Raw genomic sequence first — 17542 nt, 5'->3', positions numbered from 1 at the left:
TGCCCATATCTCGTAAAGACATGTGACGTTACAATTGATGCCCAGGTTGCTTCCACGAGCACTAGGATCATAAAGTAAAACAAGCTAAGCGTAAGTTCTTGTCTGAGCTGTCAGACACTGCAGTATCCAGCTGTCAGCGGGTAGCCGAGACATAAAGGGTCAGCGTGAGATGGGGCGGGGGCCAGTTCGGTTACGCCTTCTGCAGGAGTGACAAGGTGAGAAAGATCATGACAAATTCTCTAGAGATGACATCTAGTATTCACTTCAGTCACATTTTGGTAATACTTCTCGGAGTGAGTGGGATCTTCTACTGATTGATATGTGAGCAGCCACTCCAGCTTCGTCACAGATGCGATGTGGAATCAGTTGCGCAGCGAGCATGGTGATGTCGATGTTCCCAGCGAAGCTGGCTACGACTTGATAATGCTCGTAACCTGGGCTGCAGCGAGGCAAGAAATCACTCCTTTAGGCAAGACAAGCCGGTGTATCTCAGAGAGCACAATATGCTTCCGACGCAAGGCTTCCCACAGGACAAGAACGCCACCACCTCTGATTCACCACCTTTGACGAGACATAGAACACCTTTGTGGCCCCCCAAACCTTCGTAACCTTGTTGTCCTCAACTCAAGGTGGCCGCACGCAGTCCACGTATTCCGCGCAGTCCTCTATAGCCCGCCAAGTTGGAGCGTACTGTCGGGGTGGGCGAGAAAGTACACTTTGGCCGAAAGGTTACGAGTGCGGCTTCTCCTTCACTGACGCGAACCTGCCATTTCAAGTCTACAGATGCCTGGCGTCTCGCTGTAGCATTATTTATGCCGGTTCGAACCTCTATTTTTGACATTTTCTTTTTTCGACACATCTTCTCTACATTATTGAAGACGTATGGAATCGTGTTGTCCATTCATAAGTATTAAAAAGAAAGCAAATTTTGTCCGGCAAAACACCAGTCGAGAGATGGTGACACGAACGGGAATCGAACCCTAGCCCAACTTCCTAAAAAGACCTTCTGCTTCACGCAAACTACCTCTCCAGAGAGGCAAAATCCACAAAAGCCACAAAAGAAGCATAAAGGCGCTTCTAGGCGGGTAGGACGTTGTGTCATGTGCCAAACGATGTAGGCGAACAGATGTAGTAAGAAACGGTGGAGATGGACGTATAGAAAGCTGACGGGCTATTCTTTTCCTGCGCGACGGCGGCCCAGGCATCACACCGACGAAGATGGCCCAACCTAAGGATGCCGTGGAAAGAAATCAAACAACCGTAGCGGCTTATTTGGTTATTCAAGGAGAGCACGCGAAAGGTGTTACAGGTTCTAGAAAGGCCGTTCGGGTACAATTGCCCTGAGGAGGGACAATGAAGAGGACCAGCTGGGTAGGATGTGTGTCCCATGATTCTTGAATGTCTCTATCTGAGACATTGGGCCGGGGATGATGAGTCCGATGCCACCACGAGAAGCCATGCAGGCGAATCCAACATCTCTACTCAGTCCAGAGCCTTGATGCCACTTACCGGCAGAGCGAAACAGAGACTCATGCTCTCGTCCGGGGAGAGTCGTACAAATCATAGTGGCAGCCGGCCATGTATTCTCCCCCAGAGTTGTCCGATCTGAGACTCAGAGTGCGAGGCCATCCGATCCAAGAACCGCGGCAATGTTGTCGTACAGTGTCTAAGCATGACTGAGTGTTATGTATTTGCCACACCGAGGAACCATTGCTAAAACTGCACTTGCTGGATGGTCCTCCATCGTTGAAGCGTTCGGCATCCTCAATCTGGGTCTGTCTTCTTGTCTAAGACAGTGGACTAGATTGTGAACCCCGTGTTCAGATCCTGCGGCATTCGACCCCTTGGATCTGACTCCTTCATTGAGACTTCGTCAGCATCTCAAAAGAAACAGTCATTAGTGATATTCCCGCCACCATGATGCATCAAAGGAAGCAATCCCATCGTGTTTGACGCTGTCGTGAAACCGCCGTTGGCTTGACGTCAGGGTTCTGCTGTCGACGATGTGAGCAGAGGGGAGATGGAGGGGCTCTATCATGCCAGGCGCTTAAAGCGGTATTAGGGTAGCGCAACCTTAACTCCCGGGCGCTGAACGACCAGGTCGCAAAAATTGGCCGCAGCCCATCGTCAAACAACATGTTTCGGCTTGTCTCGAAGTGGTTGGGCGATCCAAGTGGTTCTCAGCCAACCGGATGCACTTTGTACGGTAAAATCCAGACAGAAGGCTTGGTGTTCTGCCTCTCTCGTTCTGGCAAACGAGGCCGTCAACCGGCTTTGTTTACGGCTGGCGGTTCAAGACAGAGCTGGCACTCTTCTCCCAGATTTGCTCTGAAGGATTCGCAGCCCAACAAGCAAGCAAGCGGCGCTAGTCACTAAATGTCTTGTGCGGCATTAGCTTGCCCGGTATGGGATGGAGATGAGCCGATGTTGGTATCCGCAATCTGGTGATAGCCTTGAGCTCTAGCAGCGGCCGGGTCTTCAGATCTTGGGATCCATAATGGAGATGCCGTCTTCCCCGGAGACGGACGGTCTGAACGCTGACATGATGTGCCGCAAGGCCCGCGGTTCGCCGGCAGTGGTAAAAAGAGGGCCGCGGGGCAGAGAAGAAAAAAACTCTCACCAAAATCTCCTGGGTCAAAATTAAGGATGTTTGGTGCCCTGGAAGTAAACGACACCTCATTTCCTGGTGGGTGCGCAACCTCAAGGTGGTCCTCTCTGAACCCTGTCCCGCTATCTCGATGGTCGTGCCCGCCCCATGACTGAGTGTGGTTGGACCGCGAACAGCAGGGGAGAGAAACGTCTGATTATCTGATAGCTTTGCGTTCATTTGCATAGAGAAATGAGATGAACCGACAAAGACAGAGGGGGTTCCCTGGCGGTCAGGCTCTGGCGGTCTAGGATAGCGATGTCGGAGAGGTCCCCTCGTCTCCGCAATTAGTTTCACCACATGGGTTGTAGGTTAAGCCGCTGGAAGCCTGCAGAATGAAAACCAATATCTAAGCTGTAGTAGACCATCCCGCGTACGAATCCTTGGAGATGGGATTACATTTCCATCTGAGAGAAGTTGGAGAACAAGAGATGAAGCTCTATGCTTCAGGATCTAAGTGTCATTGGCGATTGGCAAGGTTGCATTCAACTAATGTCGGGGAATGCATCTGTGCACCTCCCATGTGCAGGGGAGGGAACTTCCGAGCTATCATCGGCGAACTAGCCCAACGTCTCGTCGCTATGTTGCGTTGTATGTCTGTACGGATAGTTTAGTACAGCTCAGTTTCCAGACCCTTTCAGCTCGAGGCTACCACGTCAGATAGTATGAGGTACTAAAGTCAGGCGGATGATGGGAGTGTCGTCCCTAACAGGCTACTAGGTGGCAATGGTTGAATCATGAAAAGGCCTGCCTGGTGTCTGTGGTTTTTCTTACGGCATTGGCCACCCGAGTTCGTTGGGGACTGGTCGCCAAGAAGGCGGGACTGTTCGATGGAGAATAAATCAGCTGTGCTGGCTGTCTGTCACATACGCCATCTCGATCAATACTGCTGATCACGGCTCCAGTCTGGCGAAGAGGGGGGCAGATTGGCTTTCGGGAGAAGACCGTCTCAAACTTTGGTCGTTGGAAGATGCTGCCCACGCGGGGACTAACGTCAAGTGCAGCGGGAGACGATTCTGAAGCGACCGTTGACTTATGCCATCGTTTCTGCCGTGATCCATTGCGTCTTTTGCATCTCTCCGAGTGGTCAGGTGCCAAACTCCGGAGCCCGAGTCATCCTAAACCACGACATATTTCTTGTGGTCGGCCGTGCGTGGTGTAAGTGATGGCATTAGTGTCCCGCTGCCGTCGGAAGTCATGTAGCGCTCGGGCGAATGAACAGTTTCCTCTTCGGCGGTCGCCGCACCAGAAGAACGCCTTCGATATGGACACGCGGACTCTCTAGCTGAAGAGGCGTCCTTGGGTGCATGGCAATCATTGCGTATCCTGTAGTTCGGCGAGCAACACCACGCGGCTTACACCCTGGGGAAGCATGGCATGGAAAGCTTCTTGCCCCCTTCTCCGTCATCAAGGCTCCTTGGGAGCAATCGAGAATGGAAGTTATCGGTGCAAGTGAGGATCCGCTTCGGCGTCCATGAACCGTGCCCACTGCCCATAGCTGATAATGAGAGAGGGATCCGTATCGGTTTCTGCTTCTGCTCCTCTACCCCGGAAAGGCAGCATGATGTTGCTGTAGTGGGCGGCCGGAAGATTTTGCAGCTTCATCTCGCTCATCGTGAGTGCTGTACCAGGATGCCAGGTTTTGTTCCTGGTTGGTCGTCATCGGTAATCAGACGTCAAGAGATGCGTCGTGTGCGATGAGACGCTGGCAGGATGACAGAAGCGGCACAGATGGTGATGTGGAGAGGGGGCCAACAAAAGTCTCCACGAAGTATAATGAGGTCATTTGGCGAGACAGCGGAAGAGACGGCCAAGGTGATGCGGCAGTAAAGTTTAACGCAGACTGCCGACCGGGGATGGTTGACAGGAGTACAGCGTGTGAGCGTGCGTATACGTAGTCCTCAGCGTTGCAGCGATCGACCCGGTGAAAGCGCCATGGCTTGGGCCATTGCTCGGGAGACGGACTACGAGAGACAGAGAGGAAACAGTGTGAAATGGGCGGCAACGAGAGAAATCATAGAAACAGAGAAACACTTCTGTGGCACTTTGGTGAGTCTGGCAGAATAGAACGAATCCATAGAAAGGTGCACAGTTCACAGTCCACGCAACGCTTTGAGCAATTCGCGGAAAGACTGGATGAACGGGTCCCCACCGAAATTAAGGCCGTTTCAGACTGGTGGATCTCCCCGGGCCAAGTGGCTGTTTGATGGAGACGCCCAGCAGACCCTTGCAGCAATCAGGGCAAGAACGACTGCATCTGCAAGGCACCGGCTCGGTCAGCCGTTGGTGTTGGACCAATGGGACGAGGCTACTGCATGCTGCTGCTTGGGGATTGGCCAGAGATGCCGGGAGACCAGGAGTCGGGACGTGGGCGGGAGGGCAACATCCATCTCATCGTCCCATGGGAGGAAAGAGCAAGGGAGGGGTGAATGGAAGGGGTGTGCGTGGCAGGAACGAGGCGCTGGGACGAGGGGCGGAGCGAAGGTGCGCTAGCTGGTATTGGCAACAACTAAACCAAAGAAACAGGCGCTGGGGAATCTGCAAGCCCCTTTTCCCCCTCCATTCGACCCCCTCCCTATCGTGATTCCACTTACAATTGCAGACAAGTTGATAGTGTCATCTGTGCTGGTATCATGGTACTAGTCAGCCAAGGCCGTTGCGGTGATTTTTGAACAAGCTGAGGGCACAGGGACGGGAGCGCGCTGTCGCCGGCACTGACGACGAAAGGGCATCGGGATCCAGGACTCAGCAGGGTAGCTGACTCTCAGGCTTCAGCTTGACGCTTGAATCCGCTCCTTGATACACCTTGACTTGAGATTTGTGGTAGAGACCCGTTGTCATGGTGAGGGGTTAACCTTTGCTGTCCACGTTTACGCATACCCGTATCAGAGGGCGTGGTGAAATCAAGAGAACAACAAGGGATCGATGTCTAGATCATGTTGTATAATTGCCCTCATCTAGGCGTGCAGACTCACCGCATGCAGTAATCTGGACCGGAAAAATCGGCCTCTCTCGATCGGGAAGCTGACCCAGTGATAGACATCATCTAGACCAAGGTGCATTGCGGTGCCGCGATGGGAGGAGCCAAGATGCGAGGATCTGCTCGTTGCATGGTGCGAGATGGGAGGCAGAGCCCTGGATAAGGTGAGCTGAGGTGCTGCAGTGCATGCTGGGCTGACAAGCTGACCACCGGTGAGGCGTAATTCAGCATTGTGCTGCTATTTCTACTGCGTACTGCTGTTCCTACTGTTGCCGTGCAGCCTGTGCTGCTGTCGAGGTCTGTTCCCCCAGTCGCCAGGATGAAATAAAGTATTTTGACTTTGTTCCTACCCGCCTTGATGCCTTCTCCCATGAAGATCAATTGACATGTGCATCTTTTCGGGGGACTGGACATAGGTAATCGTAGCTACTTACCTAACTAATATTAGCTAAGGCATTGACGTATATTCCCGAGGGTGGAAGTGAGAAGGGACCGTTCGAAAAGCCATTGTTGGTCCTTCCCTCTCTTCCGTCCCTTCCTTCCTTCTATTGCCTCTACATTCACCAAAATCCGTTTCTTCCTTCCCTTGAATGGTGGTGGAGGAGGGGGAGGGGAATGATACGTCCACCCCTGCAGAACCTCGATTCAATCTCCAATACACCCCTCCCACTTACACCGGGCACACGCTGCAGAGTGCAGGAGCAACACAGTTCATCCCTTCCCTTCCACAGTTCATCGTGACCCCGGACAAACCAAACAAGACCAATTTCTTTTTGGGCCTGCGCAGCTCTTGCTTTGCTTGTCTCGCCTCCAGGTCATCGCCCTTCATCACCGTTGCCTCCACCTTTTCTGGCCGGATCCCGCTCCCACGGACCACGAACACTTGACCCTCGTCACGCTTCTTGGCTTTCGAATCTGCGCTGTAGCCTGTAGCCTGCAACGCAGCAACAGTGTTTGTTCGTTCCTTCCTGCAGGGTTCACTTTGCACTCCCGTCGTCCCGTCCTGCGTTCGTCAGGTCGCTCATTTTCTACGCCAGTGTTCTACGGAGTAATGTAACTCGCAAATCTCACACCTCTCCACGCGCCAGGGCAGCATCCAGCGCCAACCTAGACCTCACACCACCACTCATCTCAACCTCCACACTCACTCACTGATTCACTCACTCCTCACACGCTCACTTTCTCACACACCCCAACTGTCGCCTTCATATCCACACTCACGCAGCGGTAGTCATTTCGACCCCGTCAACTCAACCACCACAGTTCACCAGCAATATCACCATTCAGCAACCTAGCCCAGGCGCTATCCACGGTCCGTGGTACAACCCACGCACACCAACATCCTCGCCAACACTGCATATCGCCTCCCCCCGGCTGCCCTGGATTCTACCCTTGTCTGGACTAGACTTGCACTGGACCCAACGCTCAGACTCTAGTCCCTCTCCGCCCAGTCCCTCTCCGCCCAGTCCCTCTCCGCCCAGTCCCTCGATCCCAGTCGCGCGGATTTCCGTCGTCCTGTCCGCTCCCTTTTAGTAGCCAGACGTCGCCATCCAGAACATCTTGTCTCTCCTTCTTGCTTCACCACTCCCAGGAGACCACTTCGTTCGACCCCCTTCACCCCCCTTCTCTTCTCCCGCCCAGGCCTCGGTCGCCATCGTGTCTGTTCGACACCGTCCATTCCTTTTAAAACCAATCACATCGCCCCCGGGTCCCGACCTCGAATCCCCTCTTTTCCTGCACCCTCAACCTTCCAGGATAGAAGGATAGGCTCTCGACATTCCTTACGGATCCCGATACCTCTTCACGTTCTCTACCCAAAAACCACAAGCATAAGGCTTCTTGTCACTCCTTCGCAACTTTTCTCACGAGAATTCTTTTTTTCCGGCTCACCACCCAAAAAAAAGATTTTACGACTTCCGACCGGTCACTCCTTCCCAACTTCAACAACACAACCGTTGTTCAACCACACTCTTTCTACAACACCACCAGGTCCTTGACGGAACCGTATCAGCAGTGCTCGATCACCACACAGCTGGCTCTGAGAATTACCTCACGGGAATTTATTTGCCTCCGACAAACCAACTCACAAATTCTTCCCAACACAACTACCACCTTCGGACTAGATCCCCGGTAGCCAGATTCCGCGAATCTCTTCAAGACATCAAAAACTCAAAAAAGGTAAGTGGCACTGACCCAGACTTCCTTCCTCCCCACATTCCCCACCATATCTTCATTCCTATCGCGTCAATGGCATTGTTTGGAACGCCGTTTTCAAGACAGTCAAATGCCATCGCGATACAGCCCGCTGCCGCCGACAATGGACAAAGACCTTTCTTTGTTCATTGTCTCGCCCGACACGTGTGCCCACTTGACTCACGCTTGGTTGAACAACGAGTTCGCCTGGGCCCGGGTCGATGGCATCGAGTCGTGTCAGCTGGCGTGCCAGCGTGCGACTAAGGCTGAGTCTCGTCACCTCACGAAGGACATATATCAGGCTGGTGTTTCCTGATGTTGCTCGAGATGCTTGTCTTACCCTCATTCATCACACTCTTTTTTCCTCAGCAAGCCAGCGCTTATTCGCACTTTCCTTCATTTATTTCACTTCACTCACTTCCCTTCGCTTCATCTTCATTCACTCAGATAACACCACTTCGCCGGGCGAAGCTAACCATCGTTCAGACTTATTCTCGTTGATTTCACAATTCAACCTTTAAAATGAAGTCTTCCATCGTTCTTGCCGCCACTGGCGCCGTCCTGGCCATGGGTGCCGCCATCGACCCCCGTGCTATGGAGACCGTCTTGGACATCACCTACGTGACCGTCACCGTCACCGAGGGCGTCCCCATCGAGACTCCCGCTGCCACTCCTTCCAGCAGCCTTCCCCCCAAGGTTGAGGAGACCCCTGCGCCCGCGCCTGTCTTCTCTACCATCACCACCAAGCGCCGCTCTCGTACTCCCAAGGCTTCCACCACCCCGACTCCCACTCCCACTCCTACTCCCACTCCCACCCCTGAGCCGGTTGTCGAGCAGCCCGTCGCTTCGGAGCCCGCTGCCTCCTCTTCTGCTGCTCCCGTCGCTTCCGTCGTCGAGACTACCCAGTCTACCCCCAGCACCGCTGCCACCGTCAGCGACCTTCAGACTGCCGCCATTGATGCTCACAACATCCACCGCACCAACCACTCCGCTCCCGCTCTGACCTGGGATGCCGACCTTGCCAGCTACGCTCTCATCACTGTCAAGACCTGCGTCTTCGAGCACGACATGTAAGTACCGATGAGAACCATGGAACCATTCCGTCTCTAACCTTCATCTAGGACTACTGGTGGTGGCGGTTACGGCCAGAACCTCGCCATGTGGGGTGCCACTGGCTCCGAGAACTTGGGTGAGGCCAAGGCTGCTCAGCGTGCCATCACCGAGCAGTGGTACAACGGCGAGCTCAACCTCTACACCGGCTACGGCCAGGCCAGCCCTGACATGACCAACTTCCTTCAGTGGGGTCACTTCTCCCAGTTGGTCTGGGTTGACACCACCAAGGTTGGCTGCGGTGTCTACTACTGCGCTGCCGGTACCCTCAGCTCCATTGGCAGCTGGTACACCGTCTGCAACTACAAGTCCCAGGGTAAGTTGATCTTTTCCCATATCTTCCACTTGTACAATATTAACGATGGTACAGGCAACGTTATCGGTAGCTTCGACAAGAACGTCCTGCCTCCCGGCAACGCCGCCACCGTCAACGTCGCCTAAGTGTCGTGACACGCAACTGCATTTGCACCCTTCGTGTTGCCCGCTTGAAGCATAACTGGGTTTTGTTTGCGACACGGCCACCGGGTACGAGTGCGGATGAGCTCCGTCGCATTAGCGAGGCATTTCTTCTCTTCTACCGCTGTACTTTAACAGGAGATCGCTTGACCTTTTTTCGATCTCCTCGTCCCTCTCCTGGGACCCTTTGAATCATGCGCTTTGGTCGCCCACGAATGGCATGGGCAACTATTCTCTTCATACGAAAACTTCCTCAAGGCACTCGCGTGATGGGAAAATCAAACGTCTTTTTTGCGCCGGCCGAGACCATGATTCAAGGACAACTGGACATTGATGATGATGCATTTACGGATCTGGCGTGGAACAAAGAAAATCATTTTGGGGAAAGGGAACCAACCCACCATGGAACATTGCATTTTGCTCTTCTTTTTTCGATTCTTGGCCTGGTTGTTTTGTCCCTTGCAGTCATTTACCCGGTCTGTCACTTGACAGGCGTCTGGGTTATGAATCTGCCTGGGTGAAATTCCGGCACCCTGTTTATGACTCTTTTGGTTCTCTGTACCTATGGTTCTTCTTCGACTTGAATTTCGGGTTTAGGGAGGCTAGGCAATGGAATCCATGATTTTTATGGTTTCGCAAGATATGTTCTCGAGGACAAATCGGTCGTGAAGTGAAGACTTGAGTGATGTTCGCTGTTTGTGTCTGGTGTCTCTTCCTCTTGATACACATGTATCCTCAGTACTGAATAGGATTACTGCGTCATACTGCCAGGTCTCGCTGGCTCGTCAATTCGACTGTGTCTTGTGTCGTGGTTGCGTGCGTCGTTGTGAAGTGACGTTTCGTTGGTGCACATATCGGCTGCTCCGGTGTGCAAGGACTAAGGACTCGAAGTGCGTGGTTATGGTCGAGAGTGCCGCACAAAGTGATTGTAGTAGGTCGGCTATTGTGTCCCAAACATTCTGATACTGGATCTTCAAGTGAATGCGGGCTTGGAAGGCGAACACCACTAACAGCCAGGCTCGCAAGAGGGGATGCATTCTTCTTTTCAACTCGTCGACAGCATATACTCCTGACAACGCACCGCCACCTGATGGCGCGTGTGTTCCCGCCGTGTGGCAGTGTGGTCCGCCCCTGAGCCCAAGTCTCCAACAGCATTGTGAAACGTGCTGCTGCGGCTGATGGCTGTGAAGATGTGGGTTCGGACGGTGCCAGTGGATGGGATGGTTGGATGTGGGGGTGTTAGGTGGTGGTTTAACGTCGTTTCTTTCAATCTGCGACTTTGTACTATCCGCGTGTAGATGGCTGACATGGCCGTGTTCGAGTAGATGGGAAGCTTTGAAGATAGGGGAGGGGGTTGACGGGTATGTGGGAGGAGAGTTTGGTTTTCCCAGGGTTTTGGATGTTTGGGAGAAAGGGAGACGATGAGAGGGTTGCGCGGCGATGAGGACTAATTCATTTACCTCGAGCGCTGTGGGTACATGCATGTTTTCCCCATGATTTTTGATCAAGATTTCTCATTTCGTGGTGTCTTTTTTGGATTGGCACATCGAGGAGTTGATTGATGCTAATAAGCTCTTGTGCGTGAGAAGGGTATTTTCCTACAGGTTTTATATGTTACTGACCGTTGTTTCGTTTAGATGTAAGCCTCGGGCATATAGATGCCTCTGCTAACGGCTCTCTATCACTTCGTTTCACGCATCGTCTTAGGCATGATAATGGTTGATAGCCATTTGGATATGGCACGTATCTAGGTACATAGGTGCCCTACCCAGCACCCCGCCGTCGATATCCGTACCTCCCGTCCATAATCGAACTTGAAACCAGCCCGACACACCAGGTCCGATTGCTACAAACGCCATCCGCTCAGCAGAGCTCAGAGTTTCGTATCATACTGACTCAAGGCTTAGAAAAGCGAACAGGAAATTGGGATTCTACTCACCAAAGATGAAGCCAGCGACTCTCCTCCCATGAACAACAGGGCAAAAACGTCGAAGACACACGCCTCTGGCTTCTGGAGGATGGCCTGCGCCGGACTCCCACCGCTGAAGTCAGATACGACATGGTTCAGCGAGTCGAGTGCTTCTCCGTGCAAGCAAAGGACTCCTGCGCGGAATCTAGCGAGGCATCGCCAAGGATCGGGAATGACATCGGCTAAGTTGTGGACGACGAAGAGAAGACTTCAAATTCGATATGGCCTGGCATATATGAAGCGCCGAAGAAGCCTGTCTCTTCATTTCTCATCCTATGGGTGGTAACTCTTCTCGTTTCCGGATCAGACTCGCGGGATTTTCGAACCCTTTTCACTCCATTGCTCTATATCAATCCCTGGCATCGAGACTAGTGTAGCGGCTCCTCCTATTCGCTTTCCCTCAAGGGTCGCCATTGCGTGCTTCTAACATTTTCGTGCTGTTAATACACGCCCTCTATCTAGGATTTGATTGATAATGAAGTCGACTTTCAAGGCAGGCAAATGTGGCCTAGATATGACGAAGCTGGCACGGTAGCCTATCTCAAATCATCACGGCGTCAGAATTTACGGACTAGCGATCGAGAGACAGCCGTGTAAGGGGAGGTCTTTGCTTCAGCAGACAACTCCATGTATCGTTCGATCATCATTGCGTGAAAGACTTGTCCAGAGACTGACTTCTTGTGGCGCGGTAATACAGCCTAGAGATGGCAACGAAAAGGTCCCTGTCAGGACCAGTCGAGATCCTCGACGAAGGTACAAATCTGCCAGAAGAAGAGGTGATGAATGATTTGAGGAGATATACTCACCACATGGCTGTCCACTTGAGTAAAACGGACAAGCGGTCTGCCGAGAAGGTTAGGAGTGTGCTAAGGAGTAGCAATGTGATGTAGGATCGGGACAAGCTTCTTATTGAGCAAAGAGTCCTTCAAGGAGCTGATGTTGGTGATGTTGCTGACATGCCAATAGTACCTACTGAACTGGATAACTATGACTTTCACGAATAGGAAGAGACAGAAGCAGATACCCGGTACTCATGGTACATCTCAAATCTTTGCTGCCGTCGGCCACATGGTCGTCGAGCTCATGTTCTCGTTCATCGGTCTTCACACCAGGAGTGAATACCAAAGATGATGATGGCCGAAGACGGAAGATGTCAGACACAACTCAGCTGCCATTACTCGCCGTTACTACCACCTATGTCCACCGAATCGGGACAAGGCATATGTTGGCAGATCTGGGGAAACTGTCGCGCAGAATCTGGGCCCGGAGGCCTGGCCGCGGGCACATGCTCCCATGCGAGCTCATGCACCCTGACCCAGGCCGGCGGCTTGATCACTGCTAGTCTATAGTCGTGGTGAAGTCGCTGTCTCAGGGCGGCAGGAGTAGCCTCTCACCCGGTCTTCCGGGGGCGGGGGGCACGGGGGATTTTGCTTCAAGGCTCAGGCTTTTCGGACCCCATTACTTGGAGACGATGTAAGAGTACTTGGCTAGTATTCGTCTTGCGATGTCGTCTTGGGATGTTTGTTCATTGTTCTGACACCTGGCCAGGTATTCGAAGCTGCGAAGTCGGTGGCTTGCATGATATCACCTGGGCAGACGTCCTGGTTCTTGGCATGCAGCGCCTCTGAGACATGCGCGGGATGGCCACGCAGTTTGGATATGTTGGTGACATGATACAAGCTGTAAGTCAACTTCCGACCTGTGAATAAACCCCTCATGATAATTTTGACTTATACCACTGGTAATGGGTTGCATATGTCTTAGGAGCTGAGATGTCAAGTCATCGCAGGCTGATAGGACGGGGCGCGACCAAAAGCCAAGGTGTAAGTTATCCACGGCGGAGCCACAATTTTCTTGGTTCCTCTTGGGAAAATGCTTTGCCAAAAGCTTGACCTGACTGTCGCTGAGTATTGGTCTTGGCTATGGAATTCAGGTGTAAGCCAGGAACTCGGACTTAAGTCAAAAATCACCACGACAGTACCAAAGATGACTATTTGGTATTATAGTATATGTCATAGCGATTGATACCGTCTCAAACAAGATATTGAATAGTATAATGGTATTATTAATCGTGATGTACAGAGATATACCGCCCCCTCCCACATGTCTAGAGAGTGAGAGTGAGAGTGAGAGCTGCGGAGATCTCTTTTGTGAGTGGTCCGTGCATGGACCGGGGTGTAATAACTCCGTGGCTCTCCACGCCATCCACACGCATCGCGTTTTCTTATCTCTCTCCCTGTCAACCTCTTGCTGATATCAGCGCACGATTTGCAACCTCGATGCGAACTCTGATGTCAACCACCCGGCGACGCCTATGACTTATCCGTTCTGCCTTTCTGCCCTCGAGCTAGCGCCCCGGGATATGAAGAACGGTGCGGGAGCCGTAGCGTGGCTTCTTATCGTTTCTTGGCCGCCGGCCACTCTCCACCAGACGAGACTGTCCCTCACACAGCTGCTTCAAGACAAAGAGGAAATGGTCTCTGGGAAAACCTCGTACGGGTCACCTAGCAGATCATTGTGTCTGAGATCGAGCTGGGCATCCTGTCGTTCATGTGTGCCTTAAGCCGTCAGCGAAAGGCTTTCAGACCACCCATCGCGAAACCGAGCAGCCCAATTGACGAGGTCTCTCTCACTCCAGCTGAAGTCAGCAAGATGAGCCCAATGGCTACCGAATTTACTTTAGAGATTGACTCGACGGCTTATGGAAATCATTTTCTTCTCGCAACGTTTAAATCCTGTTACAGTCCTTTCCCCTTTGTCATCTCTCTATGCAACCCCAATCTAAAACCGAAAGATTACCAAGTCCTCAAGCGATCTTCGGCCGTTGGGTCTTGATAAAGTCAGACACATGGGATCTCGGCAGAAGCCTGCAGCTATTCACGCGCTTTTTACTCCATGAAGTGTGAAGCCACCCATGAACTCCCCGCCGAAAGATATCGCCCTGCCGTATCACGGCCCCATCCAACGCAGATGCTACCCCAAACAAGCAACGCCCTAGCACCCGACTGGCCGCAGATCTAACCAGAGGCTAACGTCTGTCAGATTATGAAGACATGCCATTGGTCCGGGACATGCATACGGCAGCAAGACGGCAACACCATTTCTATGACTGATTGAATTTTGGCCTTATCTCTCTGCTCTGCATGGCCAGTACGCTTCTGTGCATGTGTGGTGGGCGACCTCTTAGCGACGTGCCTTATGTACTATCCGCGCTATCTTCCTTTCTTACACTCAAACTTCGTCTCAAGTCTCAAAGTTGAGGTACAATCTTGGAGGATTTGGCTGACCCTGGCCTTTGCTGTTCTTCTTCTGCCCCCCCCCCCCCCCCCCCCGCTGCTACTCCCCCCTCCATCCCCAGCCAGCTTTACGCCATGATGCGATCCCAAATAGCCTGGCAGTTGTATCTGTTCATGTCTGAGTGGGGGCAAATGTCGAACCGTTGTCTCGACTGGCACATGGGACAAGGGTAGGTCCGGTAGTTTAAGCTCCGATAGCCGTAGGACAACGTTCGGGATCGATGCTGCCGCCGGCCAAACTGTGCTCGCTTGTAAGGGAAGTTTGCCCCGGTGCAGATACATATATACAGGAGGGCCGGTCCCAAGTTGTCGGGATGGACGTAGTGTCTGTCTCAAGGGTACAGCCGCTTCTCTCTGAGCTTCACACCAATACATAGTCGAGTCCTCAGACGAATTGGCCCAAGATGGTGACAGCAGCTCTCAACCAGGGCGTCGGCTACGGCATCGTCCTCGGCGTGGGCTTTCTCTTCGCCATTGGCATGGTACGTTGACCCTTGCGTGTTATCCAAGGGTGTTCACGAGTGATTGACTGTGATGATGCAGATTGCCACCACCTATGTGCTCAAGCGCTACAACCGGGAGCTGCAGACTTCCGAGATGTTCACAACCGCCGGTAGAACAGTCAAATCAGGCCTCGTCGGTTCCGCAGTCGTTTCTTCATGGACTTGGGCCGCCACGCTGCTTCAGTCTTCTGGCGTGTGCTACCGATACGGTGTCTCAGGACCGTTCTGGTACGCCTCGGGCGCGACTGTCCAGATCCTGCTCTTTGCGACCCTCGCCATTGAGCTCAAGCGCAGAGCACCCAACGCCCACACGTTCCTCGAAGTCATCAAGGCTAGATATGGAACGGCTACGCACATTGTATTCATTGTCTTTGGCCTCATGACGAACATCTTGGTCACATTGATGCTGATTGTCGGTGGTGCGGCGACCGTCAATGCCTTGACTGGCATGTAAGTCACAAGTCTCTGGCAGCTCTGGTTGAGTATGAGGAGAAACTGACACGAAAATCGTAGGAACACTGTGGCTGCTATTTACCTGCTCCCCGTAGGAGTTGTTGCTTACACCCTTGTCGGAGGTCTCAAAGCCACCTTCCTCACCGATTGGGTTCACACATTCATCCTGCTCATCATCATTATCCTCTTCTCGCTGACGACCTACGCCAACTCCGATGTCCTCGGCAGCCCTTCCAAGGTCTACGATCTTCTCGTTGAGGCCGCTACAAGACATCCCGTCTCTGGTAACGCCGAGGGCTCCTACCTGACGATGAGATCACAGGGCGGTGTCGAATTCTTTGTTATCAACATTGGTAAGTGACGCTCCCCATCTCCCAAAGACTTCACCTTTTAACGAAACTCGACATAGTCGGCAACTTTGGAACCGTCTTTTTAGATAACGGCTACTACAACAAGGCCATCGCCGCGTCACCAGTTCACGCTCTTCCGGGCTACATCCTCGGTGGTCTCTCCTGGTTCGCCATCCCGTGGCTGACCGCAACCACCATGGGCCTCTCCGCCCTCGCCCTCGAGTCGAACCCCCGATTCCCCACCTTCCCCGACCGCATGACCGAGGCAGAGGTGTCCGCCGGCCTCGCCCTCCCCTACGCCGCCGTTGCTCTCCTCGGCAAGGGTGGCGCTGTCGCGACCCTTCTCATGATCTTCATGGCCGTCACCTCCGCCTCCTCCGCCGAGCTCATCGCCGTCTCTTCCATCTTCACGTACGATATTTACCGAACGTACTTCAAGCCCGATGCCAGCGGCAAGAGGCTCATCTACATGTCCCACGTGTGCGTCGTCGTGTACGCCGTCATCATCAGCTCCATCTCCGTCGGCCTCTTCTACAACGGTATCTCCATGGGCTACCTCTACGTGCTGATGGGCGTCCTCATCTCCGCGGCTGTGATTCCGGCAACCTTGACTCTGGTCTGGAAGGGCCAGAACAAGTGGGCTGCGACGCTGACCCCCATCGTCGGCACCGCCTTCGCCATTATCGGCTGGCTCGTCACGGCCAAGAAGACTTGCGGCGTTCTGGACGTCACTTGCACGGGTTCCAACAGCCCCATGTTGGCGGGCAACGTCATCGCCCTGCTTTCGCCCATCGTTTTGATTCCCGTCTTTACGTTGGCCTTTGGCTTGGACAGCTACGACTGGAAGTCGATGATGGCGATCCGCAGAGGCGACGACCACGAGCTGGCTAACGCCGCTGGCCTTGATCTTGAGGATGTGCCCGGCAACACGGAGTCGCAGGCTGAGTTTGAAAAGGAGCAGGCCATGCTCTCGCGTGCCTTTAAGATTTCCGTCTCCATGACGGCCTTCATGTGAGTATCACTCTTGGTGCATTTCTGCTTGTTACCATCGAAGTCAAAAACTGACAAGAAGATTAGGACCATCGCTATGCTCATCCTCTGGCCGATGCCCATGTACGGCTCCGGCTACATCTTCAGCAAGCCCTTCTTCACCGGCTGGGTCGTCGTCGGCATCCTGTGGATCTTCTGTTCCTTCTTCGCCGTCGGCCTGTTCCCCATCTTTGAGGGCCGCGGCACCCTCGTCCATACCTTCAGGTCTATGCTTACGGGCAAGAAGCCGACGCGTCTGCCCATCGTCACCGAGGGTGAGGATGACAGCAACGAGAAGACTAGTCCTGGCGCCGCTACGCCGAAGAAGACTGGCGAGACGAAGGAGGCGATCTCTTCCTGATTTTGTGATATTGATGAGAATGGAAGGGAAACAGATGTGTTGCAAAAAAGGGGTGAAGCTGGTTGGAGTTGTGGTTTGCGTTATACCCTCGTTTATTATGTGTCTTTCGGGAAGTGACAGCCAGGGTTGAAAGGCCGAGAAATGAAACAACGTCTGATGAAGGACTGATAGTAGAAAATCCATGCTTAGATCTAT

General features: G+C 53.1%; 6 protein-coding genes across 6 annotated transcripts; 3 read left to right on the top strand and 3 right to left on the bottom strand.

Annotated features, from left to right (window-relative positions):
- Positions 1–3042: 3042 nt before the first annotated feature.
- On the bottom strand, positions 3043–5488 carry CLUP02_09261 (uncharacterized protein; the record flags this gene model as incomplete). Its single annotated transcript, XM_049288240.1, has 15 exons — positions 3043–3086; positions 3164–3226; positions 3422–3470; positions 3518–3694; positions 3772–3945; positions 4009–4063; positions 4137–4295; positions 4352–4490; positions 4569–4611; positions 4682–4779; positions 4822–4898; positions 4960–5156; positions 5242–5272; positions 5322–5361; positions 5410–5488. 15 exons carry the CDS (start codon positions 5486–5488, stop codon positions 3043–3045), a joined length of 1425 nt encoding a protein of 474 aa, XP_049145384.1.
- A 116-nt stretch (positions 5489–5604) lies between these two features.
- CLUP02_09260 (uncharacterized protein) lies at positions 5605–5999 on the bottom strand (the record flags this gene model as incomplete). Its single annotated transcript, XM_049288239.1, has 2 exons — positions 5605–5796; positions 5883–5999. 2 exons carry the CDS (start codon positions 5997–5999, stop codon positions 5605–5607), a joined length of 309 nt encoding a protein of 102 aa, XP_049145383.1.
- Positions 6000–8342: 2343 nt separating this feature from the next.
- CLUP02_09259 (putative effector 14) lies at positions 8343–9371 on the top strand (the record flags this gene model as incomplete). The annotated part of the gene is made up of 3 exons (XM_049288238.1): positions 8343–8890; positions 8942–9246; positions 9301–9371. The coding sequence occupies 3 exons, from the start codon at positions 8343–8345 to the stop codon at positions 9369–9371; spliced, it is 924 nt and encodes a 307-aa protein (XP_049145382.1).
- Positions 9372–11089: 1718 nt separating this feature from the next.
- CLUP02_09258 (uncharacterized protein) lies at positions 11090–11769 on the bottom strand (the record flags this gene model as incomplete). Its single annotated transcript, XM_049288237.1, has 4 exons — positions 11090–11248; positions 11326–11500; positions 11565–11608; positions 11665–11769. The coding sequence occupies 4 exons, from the start codon at positions 11767–11769 to the stop codon at positions 11090–11092; spliced, it is 483 nt and encodes a 160-aa protein (XP_049145381.1).
- A 290-nt stretch (positions 11770–12059) lies between these two features.
- CLUP02_09257 (uncharacterized protein) lies at positions 12060–12669 on the top strand (the record flags this gene model as incomplete). Its single annotated transcript, XM_049288236.1, has 3 exons — positions 12060–12209; positions 12322–12469; positions 12524–12669. 3 exons carry the CDS (start codon positions 12060–12062, stop codon positions 12667–12669), a joined length of 444 nt encoding a protein of 147 aa, XP_049145380.1.
- A 2386-nt stretch (positions 12670–15055) lies between these two features.
- CLUP02_09256 (sodium symporter family protein) lies at positions 15056–17347 on the top strand (the record flags this gene model as incomplete). The annotated part of the gene is made up of 5 exons (XM_049288235.1): positions 15056–15133; positions 15195–15604; positions 15668–15960; positions 16017–16968; positions 17035–17347. 5 exons carry the CDS (start codon positions 15056–15058, stop codon positions 17345–17347), a joined length of 2046 nt encoding a protein of 681 aa, XP_049145379.1.
- Positions 17348–17542: the final 195 nt, after the last annotated feature.

Source organism: Colletotrichum lupini, chromosome 4 (genome assembly GCF_023278565.1).
Source record: "Colletotrichum lupini chromosome 4, complete sequence".
NCBI classification, from domain to species: Eukaryota; Fungi; Ascomycota; class Sordariomycetes; order Glomerellales; family Glomerellaceae; genus Colletotrichum; species Colletotrichum lupini.
Note: the sequence above shows the minus strand (reverse complement) of the source record. Positions and strands in the feature narration are given on the sequence as shown.